The 25,972-nt window shown below is 37.5% G+C and overlaps 1 protein-coding gene across 2 annotated transcripts in view; it reads right to left on the bottom strand.

The window, feature by feature from the left end:
• Positions 1-1,075: 1,075 nt before the first annotated feature.
• GLRB (glycine receptor beta) overlaps positions 1,076-25,972 on the bottom strand; it is a 57,030-nt gene continuing 32,133 nt past the window's right edge. For both annotated transcript variants that reach the window (XM_068942382.1, XM_068942383.1), the window contains exons 8-10: positions 22,978-23,130; positions 15,648-15,940; positions 1,076-3,958 (exon numbers count right to left, since the gene is read on the bottom strand). In XM_068942382.1, the coding sequence (XP_068798483.1) occupies positions 3,662-3,958; positions 15,648-15,940; positions 22,978-23,130 (743 nt within the window). In that variant the 3' untranslated portion in view covers positions 1,076-3,661. The remainder of the gene's footprint in view (positions 3,959-15,647; positions 15,941-22,977; positions 23,131-25,972) is intronic.

Genomic DNA, 25,972 nt, shown 5'->3' with positions numbered 1-25,972 from the left:
TACTTCTAACTCACTTCTCTACTTATTGTATAACTTGTATTTGCGGATGCAGTTAAGCAATGAATTAATTTACCTCCATGGACATGCCTCATGAAGTGTCTGAATGTGTTCTAGGATCCTGAAATAGAAAAATACTTAAAAGATCACAACACTTTGAAGGAAAAAATGAACCATTTAGACGCTTTCTCAAGGAGATGTATTTCATGGGCTCTACAAAAAGATGGTTGTGCCAGGTACCACAGGGAGAAGAACCCTTACTGCAAGTGCTTAAGAGCCAAGATACTGAAGTCTATACTAAGGACAGAACAGAAATTTTAACTCTTACACTAAACAGATGAACTTCAAGTAAATGTCAGCTGAAACACAGATGGTCCCTTAGGAAAAGATTCTGCTATCGTGAAGTCTGTGCAGAAATCATGATTAGCTAATCTAATTACTAATATGTTCTTTATAAATCTTATCTTTACTATTACTTGAATGGCTTAATTTCAACAGTTCTAAATTCATACTGCAAGTTGCTGGAGCTGCCCATTTTTTTATGCATTGAACTTATTAATACTGCTTAGCTTCACAATATCACTACAAAGCAATACCCTGTACTGCCTATACAGTTTTACATTTGCTCCTCATTCCAGAAATGTCAATAGGCAGGATTTTACAACTAGAGGGTGCTGAAGGACCATAATGTGATATGATGATATGCAAAACTCTTAATGACCTTTAGTGGAAAGAAGAAAAATAAATCAATTACTACTGCTCAGTAGAACAAGTTAATATATTATGAGGGAATACAAATATTGTAATATTTACTTGTCTAAGTTAAAAAATTATTAATACTTTATAGTCAATGTTATGTTTTATTTTACATTTTATTTGTTTCAAATTTGCCGTTAAACTTTGCTTCTGTCCTTAGTTCTGTACCATAATGAAGGAAAAGCATTTATCTTAACAGTATGCTTTCCTTTTGCTTCCTTTTGTGTGAGTTGGAAAGCAATTATGATGTAGTATTGATTAAACGTTTTCTGATAAACACAAAGCCATCAAGTAAGCGCAGGAAAGCAAGAAGGAACAGACATTAATTTAACAATAAAATCTATAATTGAGATTATACAGATAAAATGTGGACATTAATTACAGATAAATCATCTTATAAGAGTTCTAACAACCAAATCATATTCCAAAAGTCAAATAATTTCCAACACAGGGTAATTATTTTCTTTTCCTCTAATACCATAAGAAAAAATACAAGTATGAGAATAAATAATGTCTATAAATATAGCACTCTTGATTGTATGCAAAAAAGTTATGCCTCCCTTACTTCCTCTCTTTGAATTATCCTTATTACTTCTTAAGAGTCTCTAACAATTCCCCCAATACTTTTAATAGAAAAAAATATCGAAGCTTTGAAGTAGACCTTAATGGTATTAGATTTTGCCCCCAGTAACCTTTTCAGGTCAACACAATTCAGCAACAATTGAGATTTCCTCTAATCAGAAAGAAATCCAAAGGCTAAACTGTGACTGCCTAGTGAAGTAGTCCCTCAAATGTCGATGAGCAAATGGCAAGAAAGCAGGCTGTGAGTGAGTTACCCATATTCTAAACAATACCTCTTTTCAATTCTGATATGACTTGCCTCTTCTATCATCAGGAATGAGAGGCATCTGTAGGAATGTGCATCATAAGAGTTATCAAAAATATCAGGCCAATAACTATGGCGAACCTCAAACATGGAAAGCCAGCTAGGTTTTTAAGTGGCAGTAGACCTGAAATACAGACTTTGCACAGATTTCATCTAAAACCAGTATTCAGCTGTGGATCTTAAAATGGCTGTGGTTAATAAAAACTGTGTGCGTGCAGATCTGTCAAATGTCTATTGAATCCAGTGTGACTTGCTTTGTTCTTTTTATTCAGATTTTTGACCTTCTGATTGTGCATGCTCACTGCATATGGCCAGTGTTCACATGGCAGACAGCAACACAGAAGTGATACGATAGTCCACGCAGGGTGGGAACTTGCTCTACACATCCCGTGTAAGCTAGAAATGCAGCACAACGTAAGTGATTTTACCTGTTTTAACCTTAGAGACTGTTTCAGTTATTTAATTCAGTTCCTTCCTTTCTCATGAGGAGGAAATAATTTCTATTTCCTTCTACGCATTGCCAAGTTAGTGAAAGCTGTCTTATTTTAATATTTCAACCAAATGTTATGCCCCAATTCTACAAGCAGAAAACTGTTTCTCTATGGTATGCTCACAAGGGCTGAGGCATAGCACCTGTGTGTTCCTGGACAATATACACAGTTTGGATACCATACCTACAGGAAACTTTCGTTTTACTGTCTCACCTCATGATTTAGCATTACAAAGGGGCGTATCCTGCCATCCACTAGAGACCACAAGTATTGACTCCTGTCCTACACACACTAGGGAATTTCTATGGTCCTAACGTCATGTGGTTTCCTCTGGAAAACAGACAGCAGTCTCTCAGAACTGTTTAATGTTTCAGACTTTATCTTCCAAAAAGGAGCAACTAAATACATTGAGTTGGTGACGTTATTAATACCTCTCTGGTATACAGATAAGGATTCTTTACATATTTAAGAGTCTCAGCCCCTCAGACCCTTCAACATTTCTTCCCTTCTATTAGTGGTGTGAACTTAGGCAAACAAGTATAACTGGTGATAAAAATGCGATTTAACCTGGGAATGACTGGTTTCTTTAAACTGAGGGCTTTCAAACTTCAAGAGGATAAACAAAATAAAATGAGTAAGACATACCAAATTCAACAAGAAATAAATTGTGACTTATATACTGCAGGCTTGCAAGACGCTAAAGAAGATAAGCCAGAGGATAGAGTCATGTAAAAACATATAATATATCCTGATACTTAACTGTACGTTGTGATGTTTCTCCAAAACTCCTGATACCTTTAGTCTAGAAAGCGGCCTCTCTGTTTTTGACATAGTATGTCTAGCTTGCGCCTAAGGAAATAGCTAGTAAAAATTTGGCCCAACATTTTATTGTCAGCATATTCTCACACACTTCTGAAGTGTGCTGCTGGATGCATACAGTTGAATATTTCTAAATAAGCTGATTTTACAAAATTAGCAATTCTCTGATCTTTATTTTTGCACAGACAAGATCAGCTTATTCAATACTGTCCTCACTTACAAAGTCTAAATCATATGAATTACAACTTAGGTTTTTTCTTCAACAGCGCCATCTAAAATCATACAGGAACAATATGTTTTTTTCTTGGAAAGTCATCAGAAAAGCTGTTAAATACTACATATACTAGAATACTGATTTTAATAATACTCAACGTGCACATCAGTTTCATTGTCAGAAACACTTTAAATCTCTGTAAGTTACTAATAACTGAAGAGAGTTACTCAATTTCATAATGTAGTATGCATTATCCTTCATGAATTCCTAAAGCAGGAAGTATGCTGTACATCTATACACAACGTTGGTTGGAGCACAGACATTGCGGTGTCATGCTTTCATTCAAATTTCAGATGCCATATTTTCCGTACAATCACATGGCATCAAAATGCAACATATTGCTTTGAAAATGCAAATAATTTCACACAGTGGCCTTCATGACTGGGAAGGAGTAATGAGATGGGATATATTTTACACATACCAAAAAAAAAAGGTTTATCATAAATATATGGACCAGTATATGACGTTGAAGAACAAGAAGCAAAAGGGAAACAGTGCTCTTGCATAAAGATCAATTCGCTTTGCTGCTGATGGTATGACGGGCTTGGGAGGAGGAGGCTTCTTGTTGTTCTTGGCTTGAGATTTCCCGAGCCCATTGTTGACTTCAATGGGCTTCCCATAACAGTCATAATTTGATAATTCAAAATCTCTTGGTAAGCTTCCAACAATGCTGAAATCATTGGATCTCAGATCAGATTTCGAAGTGCAAACTTTTTTGCATCTCGTCTCACCAACCTATGAAATAGAGAGTGAGGGGAATGATGATCTACTCACCACATTTCATCCACAAACTCAATGCAGCTGCTAGAGAACACCGCAAACAAACATATAGGAAATTACTTGCTGATAGGGATTCACTACCGCAGCTTAATTTCCTGAATGGTTACATTATAAAGTACTTAAGGATGATCAGTCAATCATATCAACTAATCTAAACATTCATAATTGTGTCATTTTTCATGCACAAAGTACCTTATGCTGCGCAACCTCCTATAGATAGTTACGACTCCTCCATTTTAAGACGATACGAGGGGGAAAATATTTTTGCAGAAAACATTTTGGAAATAGATTCTGTGTTGATGAATACTGCAAGACAGATCAATACTATTCAATACTTACATTTTTCTGAGGCCTGGAAGGTCCAGTCAGAATTAACCTAAAAATTCAGTGTTTGATCCAACAAATAAAGTTGGAACTACATATTAGCTCTACATATTAGCCAGCTCAAGATCATAAATCTCCTTACATGGTGAGAAGGCACCTTCTTTGTGTCTATAGTCCTTGATGCCTCTCTAAAGACAGCTAACAAAGATGTTACACCATTCTCAAAGCCTCCCACTGGTTCACTGGAGAGTCATATAACTGGGAAATATAAACTAAGCAACTGAACATCTGTTTTTCTTACAGCTCAGTCAAGCTTTTCCCAGTGCTCTTGGAGATAAGGAATAACACCAGGTGATTCACTCTCTTCTAAAGACTGGGCAATCTTTCTGGCACACACAATGAATACTTAAAAGAAAAAAGATGTTTGGTGTCCTTCAGACTGAAGTGTTTTGAAAAAAAAAGTTCCTAGATTCCCTTCTTTGGGTTTTAGAAAATTTTTATTGCAGGCACAACAAATCTCTAAGAGGGTGAGTCCACATTGTTTAGGGAGCTTGAAGGGATTTGGAGACTACTTACAAGGCACCAGTAACAATAACTGTGCTTTTTGACTTTGGTAAATCTCTACCAATGTCTCATTTCATTTGGACTACACAGAAGAACAGCAAAAGAAAAAAAAGAGAGAGAGAGAAAACAGAAAAAGGAAGAGAATTCTGGTTATGAAACATAGCTGCATTTTTAACAATGCCATTTGTTCACATATATAACCTGAGAGTTAGTTGGAAAAAATGCTGGCTCACAAATCAGGTTATACACACTGACAAATACCATTAAGATAAGTTTAGCCTAGGGCTTCCTGGAGTCACTGATCCACTGAAATTTGGTTCTTTCAAAAGCCTTCCCATTCCTTGTTCCCAATAGCCTATCTCTCAACCACAATGCCTTCAGGCACTTTACTTCCACAGCTCTCCAGCTCTGGTTCTCTACAGTTTTAGGCTGATGGCTCAGGATATTTGCTTCATCACATATTGTAACTAATTAAAATAATTATGGTGAAATACAGTACCAGACTTCTGGATGTATTAAAAATATTCTGGAGCATATTTTTAGCTCTACTATGACAATTAACAAGATATCCTGGACAAAAAGAAATATGGTAGAGATCTAAATTATGACTAGGGCTTTTACTCCCATTTCTGATAGTGATAATTCTGGTGTAACGTGGAAGAGAAACATGTCTGTATTCCCTCAGCCAAGAGTGATTACACCTCCCCAGGTCTGTCAGACTTCATTTTCTCAGGAAAACAGTATATTTCAAAACTGATACACTATAATTGAGGTGGAGGATACATTACAAAACCAAGATGATAGGTTATAAAAAAGAAAAACAAGATAGGTGTTCCATGACTGTAAGGCAAAACAATATATATAGTTTCTGCAGTTGTTTCCCAGTTATTAGAAAAGTCACATCCTGGCACAGCGTTCAATAGGAGTAGGCAAACTGTCAAGAGGCAAACTGTCTAATTAAGGTGATGTTTGAGGCATTTATGAACATGATTATGTGATACTATGTGATGTGGTTACTGGGGATTAGACTTAGTGATCTGAGAGGTTCCTTCCAATCTTAGATATGTATAATTAAGATGCGAAGCAAACCCTTGTGTAGTGGAAGGGTAACTTGCAGGATTACGGTGCAAGTTAAGTAAAGAGTCACAAGAATATTACTCTTCACTACTTATTTATCAAATTCCTAACTTTTCCCATGCTCAAAACTAGTAAGATTTAATAGATCTGTTATAAGAAATAGAAATATTTAGGAAATTATAGGTCTCCTTTGGGGGTTGCAGACCTTTAAGTACCTTCCTCATACTCTCAAAGATACACTGTAAAACCCAGTGATACTAATTCCAGTTCAAGTGCTCTCATTACATAATATAGTATATTCCAATTCCAATTCCAATTCCAATTCCAATTCCAGTATTTAGAGAGTGTTCTTGTAAAGGCTTTTACAGATTGGTTTTCATTCACTTCCAGGAAGTAGAATTAAGGGAATAGCTTCTAGGTCACCTACTCCTTACAAACAGAGGATTGCTCACAGTATGTTCACAGAGCTTTGCTTAGTTTAGTATCAGCTGCAGTACTGATTTACCAGGGTGACACCATTTTCCTTGTAAGAGCAACTTGGCCCAAATTTTTCTTTCGTAACTGTATGCTACTCTTAATTATGCTCCTTGGAAAAATAATTCCTTTAGTTTCCCTGGGTTCACACATCTAATGTGTTTGTCTTCTATATTCAGTTGCTGCCTAGACATATTTTTTAATTTCATCTAATACATCTCTTCAACTCTCAAATATTTATGTTGTTTTTATCTAAATTCTCTTCAGTTTGCCAACAGCTTTCCAGAAACAAAGTGAAATAACGTAAATGAAATGTAGTTTATCTGCTTTTTATTAATCCTGGTAAGTTTGGTTTGTGCTAGAAATATAACAATGTTCCTGACACCTGCCAAAGCCTACGAGGACAATTCTGTGGAAAATTAAATGATCCCATAGGACTTGATTTTAGAGCAATACACTGAAGACTTGTAAAGAAAGTAAAGCATTCTTAAATACTTTCCACACCTCCTATATCACTTCTACTTTATCATAACATACAACTTGGCCATGGAAAATATTTCACAACATCTGCTTTATCCTGCCTTAGCATTGTCCAACAGTGACCCATGGGTCAAATGCTTCCACCGGATCTATTGCTTTTTCCCTTGAGGGGATGGAGAGCAACTGTTTGGGAAGTGAATGTTCTCTAATAGTGAACAGCCTCTCCTTGTCCTAGATACTACCGGTCACAGCGAGCCAGGCAGATGCTCCTGCTCCCACCAGTACAGAGTATGGTGATGGGGAAGGTTGAGGAGAGCACAGAAAGGCAATATGGCTCTTGGGGCTTGTCCCAAAATACAGATCTAGTTCCAATTTCTTCCGGGACTGGGCCACCTTGCCTAGGCTTTATATGTCAGATAGGACACCTGCTTTTTGATTAATAAATCAAAAATACCTAAAAATGACTCAGAGAAGCCAGAAGGTCTGTTGTGATCATCCATTCTCACCTTTTACATAAATGAGACTGTCCAATTTTCATTGCCAATCCAAACTCAGCACCTGTCCTTGCCATGGGCCTCGTGCTCCAGAGCTGCGGCGCATGTACCACAGGCATGCTGTGCACCACACCAAGGCCACACCCAGCTCAGGCTGGAACCAGCTTCCCAAACCCTGGCCACGGCCTGCGCAGAGGTAATTAGCACATCACTTTACAGAGACAGCATGGGCCACTGCTCCCAGATCATTTAAGGGCTGCAAACACCCAGGCAAAATGGGCAGCTTGCAGCTAAGCACAGGAACACAGGCAGGTGCTCCTGGCTTTAGTGTTTCACCGAAATATGAAGAAAACCAGGCTGTCTTTGTTTCTGAACTGGAATCCTGAAGCAGGGAGTACATGGCAGGGAAGAAAGGAGCATGGGTAGAGGAGGAAGGGCATGCATGAAAGTCTTCATCTGTAGAGTCAGGGAACGCGTTAGGAGAGCGTGGAAAAAGCAGAAGAACTCTAGGTGCACTTGAACTAACACTGTGGGGGTACTTCCTATTACTGCCTCTGCTGCTTTTGGTGGTCCTCATAACTGCCATCATTGCTGTCCAAAATACTAGATTTTCCTTTTAAAATATCCAGACGGAGAATTTTTTCCCATGATCTTGTTCCCTACAAACATGTGTACCTTATTTCTAACCCGAATTTATTTGGCTTCATCTTTCATGGCTATACTTAGCTTGATTAGCCGCTGATACTTACAGACCATAACAAATCTAACCTTGATTTTGCATAGTTCTGATGACCTAATCAGCCTGGCATATGAAGCCAAGTTAAATGTTCTTCAGAACGTCTTACCTCAACACCATTGCCATTATCAACCTGATTGATAATCTTTTTAAAAATTATATTCAGTTTGATCAAATTAATAAACATGCAGATCAGCTTTAATTTCACTGACCCCTTTAAATTTATTAGCTAACATGGGCTGAACTATGAATAAGATTAGTATGAATTAATAATTACAAATAATAATTATTATTCAGCCCCATGTTACCTATTCAATATCTTCCCCAGACTGATGTAAGGCTTATAATTATTCACGTAATCCCATTTAGCCTTTAAAAGTACTGGCACAAAGTTAGCGCCTTGCAGGCTTTTGGATTTCTCCCAGTTTTAAAACTTTTATTAAAAAATCAACACTAATGTTCCATAACATTCACAGACCAGCTCTTTAAAAAATCTTAGACGCAAGTTTAATTGACGTTCTGATTTTAAAACGTCTAACTTTAATAGCTGCTGTTTAACATCCTCATTAGCTATTGTTGATGGAAACTATTTCATCATCATCTGACCTGAATATCTCTGGCTTTTTCTCACAGACCAGAATATTTGTCCAATACTTCTGCTTTACTGCTAATTCCCGACACTTGCAACATCTCTATCTAGTATTGGACCAATACCCTTGTTATTGGTTATGTATTCTTGCTATACAAACAAAATAACTCCTTAATGCCCACATATATGCTAACCACAGATTCCTTCCCATCCTTTTGCTCGCTACACCTTTTCCTACATTTTCTAGATTTCAATTTATATTAATTGCTAGCAACTTCTCCTTTTACCAGTAAAAAGAAAAAGTAAATGGTCAAACCCGACTTGGTTTTCAATTTTTTTTTTCTTTTTAATTAGTATAGCTTCCCTTCTGGCCTGAAGCTTTTTTGAACATTCTTAAACAGCTCACTAGAATCACTCCTAATTTTTTGTTTAAATTCTTTCTCCCAGATGAGTCAAAATGGTTTTCAGATTTGCAAAATATGTCCTTTCAAAGCACCATAATACTGGAACTTGACAACATTTGTTTTGCACAGATTAGAATAAAGATCCCTTTCAACCGTTCATCCTGCGATAAATTCCTCTTTATCTAGCAGAATGAAATGTAATATAAAACTCCATTATTCTGGATGCAGGATTTTTTGAGATCAGGAATGTATTGTCTATAATTTCTAGCAAAGTTTCAAACGTGTTATAGCACTGTCAGCCTTTCAACCTCAGCTTGAGTCCCTCAGGCTAAATCCCCTCCTTACGGTAATGCAGCATTCTCTGTCCCACATAGCAAGCCTTCCCTGCCATCAGATTCTCTCTTCTGTAGCACCCTACCTGTTTTGGGGTGCATATCTGCCACCAGTTCTCCTAGTTCAGTAAGAATCTTCCATATATGAAGAATTAGTTCTAACAGAATCTGTTTATCAACTTTTCTTGCACTTTTCCTGGGGAAATACTGTTTTACTGAACTTTGCTCTTACTATAATGGTAGATTTAGGGCTGATCAACAAAGTGATGATTGTTTAGCAGTAATCACTACTCAGACTGATGACATTTTCTGGTGCAGTTCAGCAGGAATTTGGTATCACATTCCAAATAGTATATCCTCTGCAAATTCTCAACATCTCAGTAACTGCAAAGTACACAACAAATAATATCTACACAAAAAATATCATAGAATTACAGAATAGCTGAGGTTGGAAGGGACCTCTAGAGAACATCTAGTCCAAGCCCCCTGCTCAAAGCAGGGTCAACTACAGCAGGTTGCTCGGGGCTTTTTTACAATCACATCCTGAAGTTATCCAAGGATGGATACATGAGTCACTAGAGCAGAAAGTACTCACCCTATACCTGAACTGCTATTAGCAACCATTAAAATATACTGTAGTCTGTGTTTTTGTGTACAAGACAAAATGAAAACTGGACTTCTGATGTTTCTACATAAAAGTCTGGAGCATCACTTGAGGGGAAAATACAATAGAGGAAGATTAGGTCACCACAGTTCACCAGCAGTGGTCAGTTATATTATATACCAATAGAGACAAACATAACACATATCAGGTTTCAGAGCTTGGATGCAGCTCTAACAAGATAAGGCAAGCACAATTTCTCCTTAAAAATAACTGGGTTTAGGGTTATTATCATCACTGGTACAGAACTATTCATCATTCACCAGAGTCATTCTTTTAGTAAATGTTCACTTCAGTCATCAGCACATTATCTGTGTGGGACAGTTCCTATAAAGGGGCTTGATGAAAATGTGACTTTTCAAATTGAGGGGTGTTGTTATAGTTAAGACCGCAATCTCTCCTTGTAATCCTGCCACCAGTGTCAGTCAAGAGAAACTGATTCATCTTCAAAACATTTCCCTTTTTGCTTTTTCTCATTGCATGTTACATTGCTAGGAGACACACTCAAACTCCTACTGAGGATTCCCAATAAAAAAATAGTGCCAATGGTTACCATCTGGTTGAATAATTTTCTTCTCTGCTTAGAACAGCAGCTACTTGCAGCCACTATGAGCAAAAGGAGCCAAAACGTTCTTTCTAATGGCTTCTTGCCTATAAATGCATAGTCATTACAGCTTCTAGCAAAAACAGCAGAAGTGCTTATTTTGAATTTTCTCTTCTTTCTATAGATTCAGGGTGATTTCCTTTCAACAGACAGCTGATGATTTTGGCAGATATACTATTTGACTTTAATGAGACCGACATACTGATGAACCTGTGAGCTTAAAATGGCATTGCCCTCTCAAGTTTGTGGGGGAGAGGTCATCATAAAGCGTGGACTCTAGGGCTTGTTATATCCTGGCAACACACAGCTTTGACTTCAGTCAGTACTCAGGATTTGCATCCATGCATCCATGCACCCATTCCATGCATCCACAGAAGGCTTTCTCCATCTTTGACTGAATCTCAAACTGTAAGCATTACTTGTATCTTGCCATCTTTACTAACGCTATTGGTGACTTATCAGTCATGATCACTGTGCAAAAAGTGTTTTCAGTTGAGAATTTCCAGCTGGACGCTTACAGGTTCTGTTACAGGGAAACTCTTCTCCTCATCTGCAACTACAAAAGGCATCAAGCTTTTAATTTTTAGAAGTTACTGAAAAGTTTATCCCTTCATCCAATTTCTTGTGATAAAAAGGGACAATAGCTGATTGTATTTTAAAGTATGATTTTATTAGGAATTGTTTTTTAATAATATTAAAGATGCCAAGTCTCCAGACCAGATGGCATTCTTCTCTTTCATAAATGGTCAGAACAAATGAAAACAAGTTGTTCCATGAGGACTGGAACCAAAGTTTGACTTCCTATGCACTTGTGTGCCCCACAAACAACCACTTCGTAATTCCAGTTGACTCTAATTGTCCCCGTGCTTGTGACCTTCCCAGCCCAACAACCTACTATACCTTTGCTAGCAGCCCCTTCCCAATAGCTCCTTGTCAGGGACAACACCGGATGCTGCATGGCCACCCGAGGGAGCTAGAGTATAACTTGCTGCTCGTGGAGTCACGGCCTCAGTTACTAAACTAGCCTTGGCAGAGATCGTGGTGGGGGGTGTTTTTAAGTGAAATAAAGCAGTTTCTCTTTTTAAAGTTGACTGACCCCTAATAACTTATGGATCTGTATCAACATCATTCAGTTAATGTCTCAAAAGAAACAAGTGTTTCATTTAAGCTGGAGAAACATTTCAAAGCACAATTAATTACATGCTCTCAGTTTTTCCCCACTTGGGAGTCTTCTGCTTCTGGATCTTCACTATTGGCTTTATCTTTGAGCCCTATCTGGTCTACCCATTGTTTCAAGTCCAGCCATGGTGAAATTTCCAGCTATGCCCTCCATCGCTTTTGCCTTAGTATCAACTCCTGTATTTCAGGACTTAGTGTATTGAGATGAAAGAATAAGGATAGTATCATAATAGCCCTCAAACATCTCTACGGGACGCACACTCACTTCAGGGATGCAGTTCCAAATTGTCCTCCTTTTCTCCTAAAGCTATATATAGGTTTACCTAAGTCCACTGTCTCAGGTCTGACATTTAGTACAATATTTGCTCTCTCCTCACACACAATCCTATGCAACCCCGATGAATGACACTGCCTGAAATTCTGGGATGACACTCTGGCTTCTTTTTGTTTCATATTCTTCATGCCTTCCAATATACAGTTTTTTTCCATTACCTGTTTCTTTGATGTTTCCTCCCCTTACATTCTTGCCATGTGGCAGATGTGTTCTTTACTTCACCATTACTAGGTCTGTATGATCGTGATCCAAATTTTGTACTGTGGGCCTCCTTCTGGATGAGGAGTTAGATCTACTGAATGATTCAGACATATTCTGACTGAGGAGTCTGGTATAGCCTTCTTAGGATTAAGAGCTTTGAAAGCACTCCAAAGTGGTAGCCAGTTCAGATAGGGAGGTTCCATCTATGCGTATTTATAGTGTTCAAATATATAGAAAATATTCCACCTGTAGATGCATATAAAGGCCTAAAGTCAAGTTTAGCTTTTTAAAAAAGTGTCATTCTTCTGAAAGTTGCTAAGCACCTGTTCCTGTAGATGCTGTAGATCCTCTGAAAATCATACTGCTTATTTGAAATACCCAGGATTAGATTCAATTTTCCAAGTATACCACTTTGAAAAGTTTGCTATAGCATTGGCCTACTAAAACAAAATGAACTCCTTTCAGCTGGAGTGCCTCAGTTCTAGGATAAATGTCCAATACATGCTTATGAGCTATTTAGCCTGCTTAGGTGTACACCAAATTACAAGTATGTGAGTAATTCCATGACAGTCAAAAGAACGATATTAGTGTATAAACCTGAGAATAATTTTTACCTGAATTATTCCCACATCATCTATAACTGCTCTTGATTCATGCTGTTTTTCATGTTGCTGTGATATACTGAAAAATAGGTAATCTGTTGATCTTTCCTAGCTGCTAATCTGAACTCATATCTTATCTTCTTCAGCCAAATTTTGCTCTTCTAACCAAAAGGGAGCACTTCAAGAACAATATACTGCAGCTGCTCTGCCTCTCACTCGCTCTGCTCCACTAGTCCTCAGACTGTCAATTACTTCTCAAGCTTTTAAAACCATCGCCTTTCTTTGGAACTGAACTCTGATTTATTAAGTTATCACTCGATGAATAGAAAGTTCCTCAGAAATTTTCTTTAACGCAAAGCAATCCTTCTTCATTTAGTTATGGAAATCAAACACCCTTCTTTTAGGCCTCCACTTCACTCCCAAGTGACCTGAGAAGCCAATTACTGTCCTGCTGTCTGAGTTCCCATAAACTCTGAGCTCAGCTAAATTATCACTAGCGTTACCCTTGACCTGAATGCACCACCTCCCCAGAGCATGCTAATAACACGGTCATATTGCATCCTGACTGCCATATGATTCAGCAGTCTGGGCCCTCTTTCCACCTCAACCCAGTCATCTTCCCAGGAATTATCAGGCCAGAACACCTACTCTCAAGTAGACTGTATTTCAGAACAGGTGACTGCACACAAGCAATCATCAGCCATAAAGGGGGCAGACCTCTCAACCACATGGCCAGCTTGAGGGCAATGAATACATCTTTCCAACATGTCTCAGCAAATAAATGTTTTATAATTATCTGCATAATCATCATTAGAAGCTACAAATGCCCAAGAGTCTATATACATCCAGCACAGATTATGGTTGCAGAGATTATCTAGACATTTGAATGTTAAAGGTCTCTGACAGAAAACAGGGAACACGCTGAAACATGCAGGTCAAACATGAGACACTGGAGCTGACACTGCAATATCTTGGAGGGGAGATTGAGGACTGAATCCCAAAAACCTTTGGCTGAAGACACCACTCATGGGAAATGCTGCATAATTTCTGTGGACAATGACTCCTCTTCCTCTGCGCCTTCAAACACACATACTAAAACTCACCTTTTAGGAAAAATCTATTAAAAATGACAGAATAGTACAGATGACAGACATTATCCTTTTTTTTTTTTTTTAATTCGTATGGCTATGACACTAGCAAGCACCCTGTACACCTTCTAAGGCATACACACTCAGGACAGTCAGTAATTTAGCAACTTGTTTTTGTTCATCATACAGAAAACCTGCAGCTCTTTGTCAGTCTTTTCACTGATCAAGCTGTATCTTTAAACCTTTTAAGTACTTGAAAAAGGAATAAATGGATTTTATGCTGCTCTGTTGGACTGTTGCAATTAAACTATTTTGTCACAAGAAACAGCTGGTGTTAGGACCCCTCATATTGTTAAACAGGAGTAAAATTATCATGCTCAGTTCAGTGAAAGCCAATCTGTAACTGTGCCATCTTTCTTTCTACTCTCAGTTCCCATGTTGCCTGGGGTTAAGGAATTGCTTGTGACACAAGTCAAAGCATGTGTAGGGTTATTCCGAGCTGAGCCTGACTCCCTGCCAAAACAGTTCTCAGGAGACTCTCCTATCAGCTGAGAATTATGGTAGTCAAGTGCACTGCTTTGTGATATCAATAAGTCCTCTGGATAACACCAAATTTATATCACGGCAGGGTTTCCACCATTCTGGGATAAACTTCTATTCCCTCCCTAAAGAAGCTTTAAAGTCACATTGCACTCCATAGATGTTATCACTTGGATCCAGCCTAATAGCTTTATTTTATATATTTAATTCATTGAGAACTATATGCCAAATTCATATTCCACACATTGCAGCATAATATATTTTCTGCTGCAGAATAAATGTCAATTAAGTATCACTCAGGACTGGTGGATGCTGGCTTGGGATGTCTGATACTTCTCAGAACACAAACGGGCAGTTTTACCACACTAGGAGGCTAGCATTATGGAAAACTTTGGCCTGATCTCTCGCCATGAGATCTGACTGATTTACCCATACGCTCTATCTGGCAACACAAGAAATGTAGGAAGTGTTTGACAGGCAAACAGATTTGTCTTATACTTGCAAACGCCAAGATTTCTGGATCCCTGGGTTTAGAAATTCTTTATATGTAATGCAGTGCAGCTGTGGCCATTCCAAGGAAAGCAATGAGACGAGTGTTATTTGAGTAGGGTCTCAACAAATAACGACTGGAAGTCCTTTCCTTTGAGTACTTGCGCTTTGACAGCTGTTATTTATTAGATGTAAAAAATTAGAGAGTGTAAAGCTACTTGCTGCTTAATTTACCTGAAGCTCAGCAACAACCACGATACTAGGATATTAAAAGACCAATTTTTCATTTAGAAACATCTGACCCCAAATCACTAGGGACCAATCGCTCAGACCGCTAGCCATTAATTACCAATGTGTTCTTAGTGTCTTAGCCACTTCTAAGATTAAACACTATCCAAACAACAGTGTATTTCTGGAATGAGGTTAATAGAGGATAACGCTGATTTTGCTAACATAACTTCACAGTTCTTACCTGTAAAGTGCTGATGTGGACAGGAGTCCCTGTACCATTCACAGTGTTCTTTTTGGCAGCATTTCCACCTTTCCCTTCTGCTTGTTCTGCCTTGGCAATCTTTGCTTTTTCAGCTTCAACTCTCTTTGGATTGTTTAGCATTACCTGAACCACTGCGTATTCCACCAGCGATGCAAACCCAAAGAGAAGGCAAACAATCAGCCAGACATCTAAAGCCTTCACGTAAGACACTTTGGGAAGTTCAGCAGCAAGAGTAGTACATTCAGATGCCAAGCTGAGCACTGAGAAAATACCTACAAACAGAAAAATAACATTTTAGTTAAAGAAAACCTACCCTCATTGGCACTTTCTGCGCTCTTCCTCTGGAACAGACAATACTGAATGATGACATTTTGCAACAGTGAACGGGACTTCACAATGTAGTAGGTATATTTTGCAACAGGTATACAAAGTGCACATGCCATCTGTTAATGAACGAGTTAAACTGAACACTTACGTAGGATATTACAGTTAATGATGATTTATTAATAATGAGTACCTTTATATTATAAATGGAGAAACAGACAAGAGAAGCTAAACTGGCTGCTGTGATTTTCCTGCCCCATCACACATTATACAACTGGGAAATAGACTTTCCAGAGACTTGACTTAAAATATTCATCTAATTCTGGGAAGGTGGAAGAGAAACACATGATATTTAAATCAAAAGACTCCAAGTCCCTTAAATTAGACCTGAGGAGCTACGAAAGTCCCAGAAATATGAACTGTGCTACAGCAGGAACAATTCTTTAAAAGACCAGTCTATCAACATACGCAAACTTTAGGTGAAAGAGAAGTGGTGCATTAAAGTTTGCATTCACAGTTCACTGTGAAAAGGAAAACACTGAAGTGACTGAGGGTCTTTGATCATTCACTATTTGAGCTTCCAATATCTAGAGGAAGTTTTCTAGATAAAGAGCTTTTGAGGAAACCCTTATCATGAAAAAAAATACATCTGTAAAAGCTGCTGAAAGGTCACACTCATCATCAAATTAGGTTTCAACAGGCACTGCTCCTTATAAAGCTCCCAAACATTAACTTTAACACAGGGTTTACAGCACAAGAGACAAAATGGAAGTATCATCTCAAATAAAGTTTTCTCTCAGGTACATATGAAAGGGGAACAGTAGCATGAACAGCTACATTTGGCAAAAGCTAACTTTAGAAAGGGTTGTCACATGGGGGAAACTTATTTAAACCTCCTAGTTAAGAATTTCCAGTTTTGATTTTATGAATAATAACGATAAAAATGTCCGTTAGTTATATGTGGACAGCCTGATGAAATGTAATTGATCTCTATAGAAAATGCTGGCCAAAAACCAGATATTCAGCTAGGCTTAACTATGCTTCTTCTATTGGTCAAATGTGTCACCTAAAGCATGAAAAAAATTGTAACTCATAGAAAGGCAATTCTCTTCAGATCTATGAAAATGTTAATAAAACTGAAAGTATCTGTTTTGGCCCATGAAAATACTAAATTCTAGCTGATCACAAACATCACAGCATTCTTTTGCTACTCTCCCTGTTTGGATTTTAAGAGGATTGACACAATACTTTACTTGGTATTAATCTTTTACTTGGTATTAATCTAAAATGGGCCCCTTACTAGCTGCTAAAACACTAAAGAGGAGGTATAATAAAATGATTATCATCACATAGTTTTAAAATACAAAATCTTACAGTGCTTTATCTAGAAATGTGTAATACTAATACACCATTACAAAGCCAGATTTTGTTTTCCATTAAGATAGTAAAGAGTATGGCGAGTTGTGACCAGAATCACCTGGCAAATACTGAACAAACAAACCTCAGTGTCTGCTCTGCCTTATTTTATATCTGTTATATCTCTCTGAAGCATTCAGGCATAAACATGCACATAAGAATAGAAAGTGAGCATAAAACAGTCCCCTTTTATCTTTATTTTCACTAACCAACATCAGCCTCCTTGGGCTGAACACTGACTATGGATCATTATGAAATGTAGTAACAAGTACAAATAAGTCTGTACTACTTTTTAGCATCCAAAGAACATCTCTTTGTCCAGCTTTCTGTTCATTCTATAAAAATGCACTGTAGCATGTACCATGCATCTCTACTGTAGACTTCTGAAAGGCAACCTCTGTCCTAACCTTAAATAACCAAATTAGCCAATAATATGGACAGGCTGAACATCTTGGATATTGTAATATTTTTTTCTACTAATTTTAGAAGTGTTTATTGTCTTAACACTTGTATCACTACTTTGCCTGGTGCTGAAAACATTTGTATAACCACTATGTAAAGCTTAAAATACTCGAGCTTACAATCCTGGATTTAATTCTGGAAAACTAACTTACAAATTCTGCTGGCTGAAAGGATTACAGTGGAGCTTTCACCAATTTGTCCAGTGCGGCAGCTAAGGTCATGGTGACCTACTGCTAGTTTCCATTTGTCTGGATTTCTAGGGTGAAAAGTTCAGTCTCAGAGTCAGAGAAACTAAAGAAAAACTAGGTTTTCAAGGAAACAATAAAGTGAGATAGAAAGAAATATTCCATTAAGCAACCATTTGCTGCCAAATCAGAATTGGCACAGCCTCAGAGACCCTAGCACCAGAGTTGTAAATTTGCTGTTGTTTTAGGTGCCTATCTAGCCCAGCCCAAAGCAAAGCGCTCAAATATGAGTGAGGAGAATGAATAAAGTCCAAGATTACTTACTAAAAAAATTGTTTTAAATCCCCCTTTTCTTTTCAGGGGACACTACAGGGAAGGGACATGAGCTCCTTCCTCCAGACTTGCAAAGTTAAAGAAAAGTTGGCCTTCCTAGGAAATGTCTGTTTTTTTCCCCCCTTGCAGTGGGGTCCCTCTCAGCAGCAGAGTTTAGCCATTTGAAAGAATTGCTCAAAGGCAAAAGCTGTACAACCTCCTCCTTTTGTTTAACAGGTTTAATGTTATACTTCTATTCACAGTACCTACATCCAGCATCTCCCTTCAGTGACCTCCTCAAGTATAACCATCCTCTCTCTCTCTCATACACACAGAGACCTACACACTACTACCAGACTAATTCTCCTTGGCATGCATAGAATTTTTTTGACAAACTTTTTTCATAGCTACTTCATCAACATAGAATCTTTTTCCACCTGAAACATTTAGAAACATCCTTCTATACTTCCCCGGAAGCTGATATTCCCTTTCTAATTTCTGTTCCTCACAGCCATTCCTTATTCCAGTTTTGCCCTCTCAATGCTGAAGAGTCTTCCGATGAATCTGGCTGCATAAAAGTTTTATAAGCATGAACTCAGAGCATTATCCAGAGAAACACTTTAAGTTCACAGGGTCTGCAATACTGGATGAGACCTACTGCCAACATCCAATTCCTGTTTCAGTGACATGTGAAAGACTCCATTAATATCCTAATAACAAAATTACCAGCTCACAGAATTTTCTTCTCAATCTCTACCAGTAAGTTTAGTTCACAGCCTAGAAAGTGATGTTGCAGAGCTATTATTTTTAAAATATCGTCTAACATTATGTGTGGATAATATCATGAAGAGCTGATCCAGCAAAGCACTTCAGCACATGCAGCCAAATAAATAAATCACCCTTTTTCAAATTCATCAAACTTACTGGCTGCAGCACTATCTCCTGGCAATGAATTCCACAGGTTAATCATATGCCATATAAAATAGTATTTCCTGTTTTATATTACTGGTTTATAAATGTGTGTCTTCATCTCACTAATGTTATTGAAAAAGGCAGTACTCTGTCTTGCCTTCCTTATAAACTGGTCTCTCTAACACATTCTCTTCTCTCATTAAACTTTGTAACCTAAAAGACATAATCTTACCAATTCTTCTTCATACCACAGCTTTCATAACCATCTTTATGGCTTTCCTTTGAGACCTATTTTTTTTTTACAATTTTGTAAAATGAAATGATCAGAATTAAGACAGAGTGGTGGGCAGGAGTGATGGAGGGCATAACAGGCCTCAAATCTAGTAGTCCTTTGAACGTGAGGTATACATAGACACAACTGGAAGGTCTTAAAATGGGAGGGGCTTTTTCCCTTCACCCCCTCACTACGCCAGTACTTGTATGAAACAAACACAAGGACATTAAAATAATTTCATCATTAGCTTCTATCTACTACCATGTACCTTCTTCACTTTGAGTGGCTGCTTTGAAATGTCAGCAAAAGTAACAACTTCTCATCCCTTCCTCTGAGTTGTTAGCATTCATTTAGAATATAGGATTCTTTTTCCAGGACATATTTTTAAGATTTCTCACATAAAAAAGAAAATAATCCCTCATCACTTTCCTATTTATGTGCCTCTGCCACTCTTCAGTCTTATCTTTTTTAGACTGTCTTAAATAAACCTGGGCAATCTGCAAATATTCAGTTGTACTGAGATCCAGCAAAGAACCTGGCATGCTTCTGAAACCCTGGATGCTGTTATACCACTACAAGCTTTCAGTTGCTCGACTGAAACTCAAGCGTCCTTTTACAGGAGGTAGTGCATGGTGTGTGGCTGCTTACACTCTGGAATAACGCTCCATTCTTTTAGGCAACTGTGGGTGGATGGAAATAAGTCCCCCAGATTCCTACAGCATGAGGGAAGGTCTTATTCCTCTTGGGGAATCATAAGCAGTGAAGGAAAGAAAGGAATTTTTTTAACAGACACACTTTCCACTTGTAAAGAATTGGAAAGTCCTCTGTAGGACTCACTAAAAGCTGCAATACCAGCATTTAATTGCAAAGAACCATTCAATGATATTAGCCTTTATAATGCTTAGCCACAACTGTCAAGATAAAACTCCTTTGTAGATTTTTTCTAATTGGATGAAATGTTATAGGCATAAACAGGGCCCACAATTAATTTAGCTCCTACATGGGCATAGTTTTTTTATTTTTTTCTTCAAACAATCATATGCCCCTTTTTCAGAACATTAATCAATATACAAAAACATATTCCGCTTATTGGTTTGCAAAGTATCTTGCATTCCTAAATCACATGGAAACTTCTGAGATTCCTATCCATGGTGATCAGTAGTCCACTATGCTTAATTCCAGGGACAACTGTATTAAGATACTCAGAAGTAAATCAGAAGTTTCTCCTCTGATGAGATCTGTATCTAGCTGTTAAAAGTGTAATGGCCATTAGTAACACTTTCTTTCATTCACTTGACAAAGAAATGTTAATATTGTTAGATTTCAAGGTCAACCTTCTTCAAGGATGTAGCTAGAAGAGTTAGTTTGCTGCTGTCTTGCAAACTGGAGAAAGGGAAAGTCTGACCCCACGACAGTATTATCAACTCTCATTACTAAATGCTGACTCATGACTGAAGGATGGTCAGATTTACTGTCTGTGGCTTCTCTGGGGATTCAGGAAAAGTCACATAACCAGGCCAATGGTTAATATCTTTGAAAATGCATTAATTCAGGAATGCTAATACATAAGAGAAAACAATAAACACATATAATAAATAAAAACAAATTAAAAAAATAAGCATGTATGTATAGGTAAAAATACACCAACGTTACATAAATCAGCACTGTGCCTCTTACAAACATAACATGTAATTAGTCAAACCTTTCTAGTCACCTATTTGGTGTGCAGGATTATAGAACTATAAAAGTAGAAATACAGCTCAGAATTTGATCATATTGGAGCTCACTAAATGAAAAATATATCTAGTTCTTGTTTCTGTCTTTTTAATTTAAGACATAGTGTATTTTCCCCACACTATTTCCTTCTTGAAATGTCTTCTGTTTCATATTATGGAAGGCATCCTTACTTCTTTCCGAGGTAAAAAGTTATATTTGTTACTTGCTATCAAACTAATAAAGATTGTTACTCCTCCCTAAATAATTACTATTATTTTTAAAGGGCCAAGAAAAATAATAGTGATCTGTATTCTAAAATAGTCTCATGGAAAAAATATTAATATAGTACATATAATGAAATCATGTTTTATTTTCATGTAATTAGAGCAGGGTAGTCAGCTGTGACTCAGAAGCCAAAAGCAGCACTTCAGCCATGGTTCTCCAGATGCGGTGCTGCTCTTCAGTTTATTTTGCCTGTTGTATCACTGGAAAAGGAAGAGGTACGCTAGGTAACTTGAGGGGGGAGCAGTGGGGCTCAGACCTGGGGTATGTGGGCACCTTTCCATCTGGAATAAGGTGGCAAGCACCCTTCCTACTCCAGCTTGCTCTAACACAAGGATTTCAGCTCCCCACTACTACTAGACTCTGCTGATCAGAGACAGAGACTGGTAAGGTGATATGGCAGGTTCTGACTCCGAGGGTCTCTAGTGCATATTAACAGATGTTCAGACACATGAGGCTGCCCAAGATTTAAGTTTGGGTTAGGGATTTCCTAGGAAGGCAGGAGACTGAAGGGATTCTGCAGCTGCACCCTTGGGGTCTTGAAAATAGGTGTAGTCTACCTCCCGGGAACATGGAGAAAGCCAGGTTTGGAAAACACTAGGTAAGAATGTGTGGAGGTGGGAATGCAGGGGAAAAGGAGAGCATGGGGAGGTCAGAGCATGGGGAAGGAGAGCACTGGTCATGGTCGCATGGGGACTGGATTCCAAACAGGAGAGATTTCAGGATGCAAGGGCCCCGCTCCACATCTGATTGAGCTCTTGGGGTCTGCAGGTTTAGCCACCCCTGAGCTGGAGTGTCTTCTGCAGTCCAACTAGTCAAGATAATATTGTTTTGATTAACTCAGTGTCCCACTATCTAATAATAAATGAAGGGTCTCCCTACTGTGTTTTCCTGAGTAGCATTGAAAGCACAAGGCTGAAGTACTCTCATGGGCCTAGTCCCTAATGAGAATAAAACCAATCAGGTAAAAAGGATGCTAATTCTCCTCCAAACGTTACTCTGCTTTATTAATCTTCAGATAAACTGCCACAGGAGGTAGTGATTTAGAGCCTTAATCATCATCCTGCTTTCTTACTACTTTCTGAAATGTTCAAACTCCTATAAACTGCATATTGCCACAGTGCAATTTTGCACTCAGTGCAATATTGCTGTGTGCATCAGCTGTACACAGATAAGATCAGATTTGTCCAGACAGAGAAGAGCAGAGACAGTGTGCCCATCACATAAGCATTGGAACCAATGTCAAGCAAAGTCTCAATGTGGAAGTGGATTTTACAGGACTAGAAATGAAGAGGCTTCAGTGAAAATGAAAAGTGGGTAATGGAAGTGAAGTTGCTTTCAGTGTTTAGTGTCATGTTGTCAAAGCAACTGTGAATGGCTTGACGGCATAAAGTGGATTGTGACAGTATGTGTAAATGCAGGTTACCCAGTGGGACTCTTGCAGCACTTGCATCAGGATTGATCCAAAATGACAGCCAGGATAGAACAACAATAAGCAGTGTAGGAGCATAAACACCCATCATGTAAAATCCAACTTGTCTTCTTAAAGTGAAGATTACTTCTACACAAGTATAATAACCTTTAAAGAAATAAATATATTAATGTTTAATGTGCTTTACAGGTTAGTATCTTTTAGGCTTGTTTCCACTTGGGCTTAACAGCAAAGGTTCAGTGATCTGATTTGCTTTAAAAAGGCAAAAAGTTCAATTTGAAGAAAGTGCTCAAAACACAGACCTATATAATCTCCAAGTGTGTTCAGGCACGTGGGACTCTTTGTGCTCTAAAAGGCACCCTCCAGCTTTTCACAAGGGAGTAGTAGTAACAGGCAGTTATACAGAAAGTGAGACTGGTCTTGATGCTGGCGTCAAGATACAGTGCCGATATAGCCAGTTGGGTCTGGCAATTACCCTAGCTTAAGCTCATCTGAAAATCCTATTTAGCATTCATTTGTGGAAAAAAAATAATAAAAAAATTAGTGAGTTAGAAAGATTAGAATAGAAAGAATTGATCTGAATTGCTCTAAGCAGAGATCTCCCAGTGCTGCAGGTTGATAGAGGTAACTTCTAAAATTGGTACAAACTTTTTTTAAAAGTAACAAACATTGTAAACTTTGAAAACAAGGAATATCGGCTCAAAGTTTTTAAAGTAAGGACCTAAATCACACAGACATTTCAGAATCTATCTGTTAGGATGAGTTAAATACAAAATAAAACTGCAGATACTAGAGGTTTTGCTGGACATAACAAAAGGTTCAAGAAAACTCATAACCAGAAAATAAATTCTGTTCTCATTTTCATTTGTTTAGCAGTACTGGCATTTTTATGCAAATATTAACATAATGGCACTGTAAAAATAACATCATAAACTATTCTTTCACAAGGACAAGGCATTCCTAAATTATATTACAATACTGAAATTCTGTAAATAAGCTCTGTAAATAAAGTTGGTGCAAAACTAATACAGAATACGGCAAAAATATATCTATTTATCTTCCATCATATTTCATGAAGTGTCTTAGAATGACAAGTCAATTTAAAGGTGTTATTTGAGCATATAATAATCAAAACAATGAAACATTAAGGAAAAATTTCCTTGCTCTTTGGAAGCCATCCTCCTCAATGATCAACTGTCTGAGGAATTCCCCCTGTACAATTTGCGAATAGTTTTCAGGCACTTTCAGGCTTTATTTTCATATGAAGTATAACCTTTAAAAGGACCATTTGTTTGCTTTATGACAGATATATATTCTGTATAGCTTTGTATTATCTTTTATCAGGCAGAGAATAGTATCTGTTGTCCTCACCATTCAGCTTCTGAGAACCTAATTTGGATCTGTCATACATTGTGGCAAACAAAGAGTACGCAATTTGTAAATATAAAACATTCAGTTGATTGCCACAAAAAAGGCACCTCAAATTTGCTGGCCTTCTTTCAATTTAAATAGGTATGTTTAAATATTAGTTGACATAAAAGGATGGAAAAGATCCAGTCCTTTCCGATTCGCAAGAATTTTCTGCATAAGCCATATTTTTGAAAACTTGTGTGTACATGCAACACTGCCTCTTGATTACCCTACATAATCCTTAACTGAATTAATTTTAATTACATGTGCAAAATCTGTTTCCTGAAACTCCTTCAAAATAAGAACTAAATGTAAACCAAATAGCTACTGATTCCTGAAAACAGCCTATAAAAATCCTTCAGAATACTGAAACATTCCATTCACATTAATTCCAAATCTTGATTATAAGATTAACATGGATGATGTTCATTTTTAAACAAAAAGGATTAGCAAAAAAGGAATTACGAAACTTTTTAAGAACTCCAGGTCATTATTCCACTCAACATACTGATTCTCTAAGGCTCTTTCTTTAACGATCAAATCATACAAAAAAAGAACGTGACCATTTTGCTGAGCACTTGTGCACAGTAAATAATTTTAATTTGTGGTCACAAGGCGGTGAAACTCGATGGAATGCTACCATTTTTTCTTTTGAGTTTAATGGCAAAGTACACAATGAATTTTTAGATTTTTCTTTGAAGTCCTAAAGATACTTTAAATATCTTTAAGATTTTTAGATTTTTAACTTCAGCTTTAGGAAAAAATGCAAAATGATCATGCTAATTCTAACAACAAAATTACAAGAACAAGATAGCAATCTGTCAAAAGTACAGTCTTTTTCCCTCATACAAAATGTAAGTCTCTGCATTAGCTCCAATTTCCCCATTTTGTATGAATTTTATTTCAGAACTGACCACTCAATCCACTTAATTATTCACTCTTCATAGCCTAATTGTTATTTTTTTGTCAGTAAGTTCATTGTTTAATTAAGAATAAAATAATATTCCCACTGCTAAATAATTTTCCATCTTATCCAGACTAAGATTTGAATGCAATCACTGCCAATTGCTGGTTGTGCTTTCACCAACGTATAATTTTCCTGAGGAGGAGTAATTTCATATTACTTACAAATGGTAAATCCTCTGAGATACTGAATTACTTAGGTAGTAGGCTGAGAACTCGGGCCTTTTGTAGTTAGAAAATCAAGGACATTTCACTTGCCATTACCTTTTTCAAGTTAAATTTCTTAACTCCGAGATCTGTTAAGGTTACATAAGATCTCTTCAAACTTGGGATCCAGCTCGAGAATAACTGCAAGTAGCAGACCCTAGACTTCAGCTGAAAAGTCAGTAAGAAACTTGTAAAGATCCTCAGAAGCTTCAGCTCCTCAGCCATCCTCTGAGTTTTAATGGGAGATTTATGCATACTACGCAAAAGCACTGACTAAAATATACCCTGTTAAGTTTTGTTATTAAGGAAAAGCTTGTGGTTTCCACAGTATGTGAGCAGTTTAAGTATAGGCAGGAATCAATCAAGGTAGAAAAAGATAAAACATTAGAAGCCAGAGTACAGAAACCAT

The sequence above is a fragment of the Struthio camelus genome, chromosome 4, assembly GCF_040807025.1.
Source record: "Struthio camelus isolate bStrCam1 chromosome 4, bStrCam1.hap1, whole genome shotgun sequence".
Classification (NCBI taxonomy): domain Eukaryota; kingdom Metazoa; phylum Chordata; class Aves; order Struthioniformes; family Struthionidae; genus Struthio; species Struthio camelus.
This window is presented reverse-complemented; position numbering and strand designations above follow the sequence as displayed.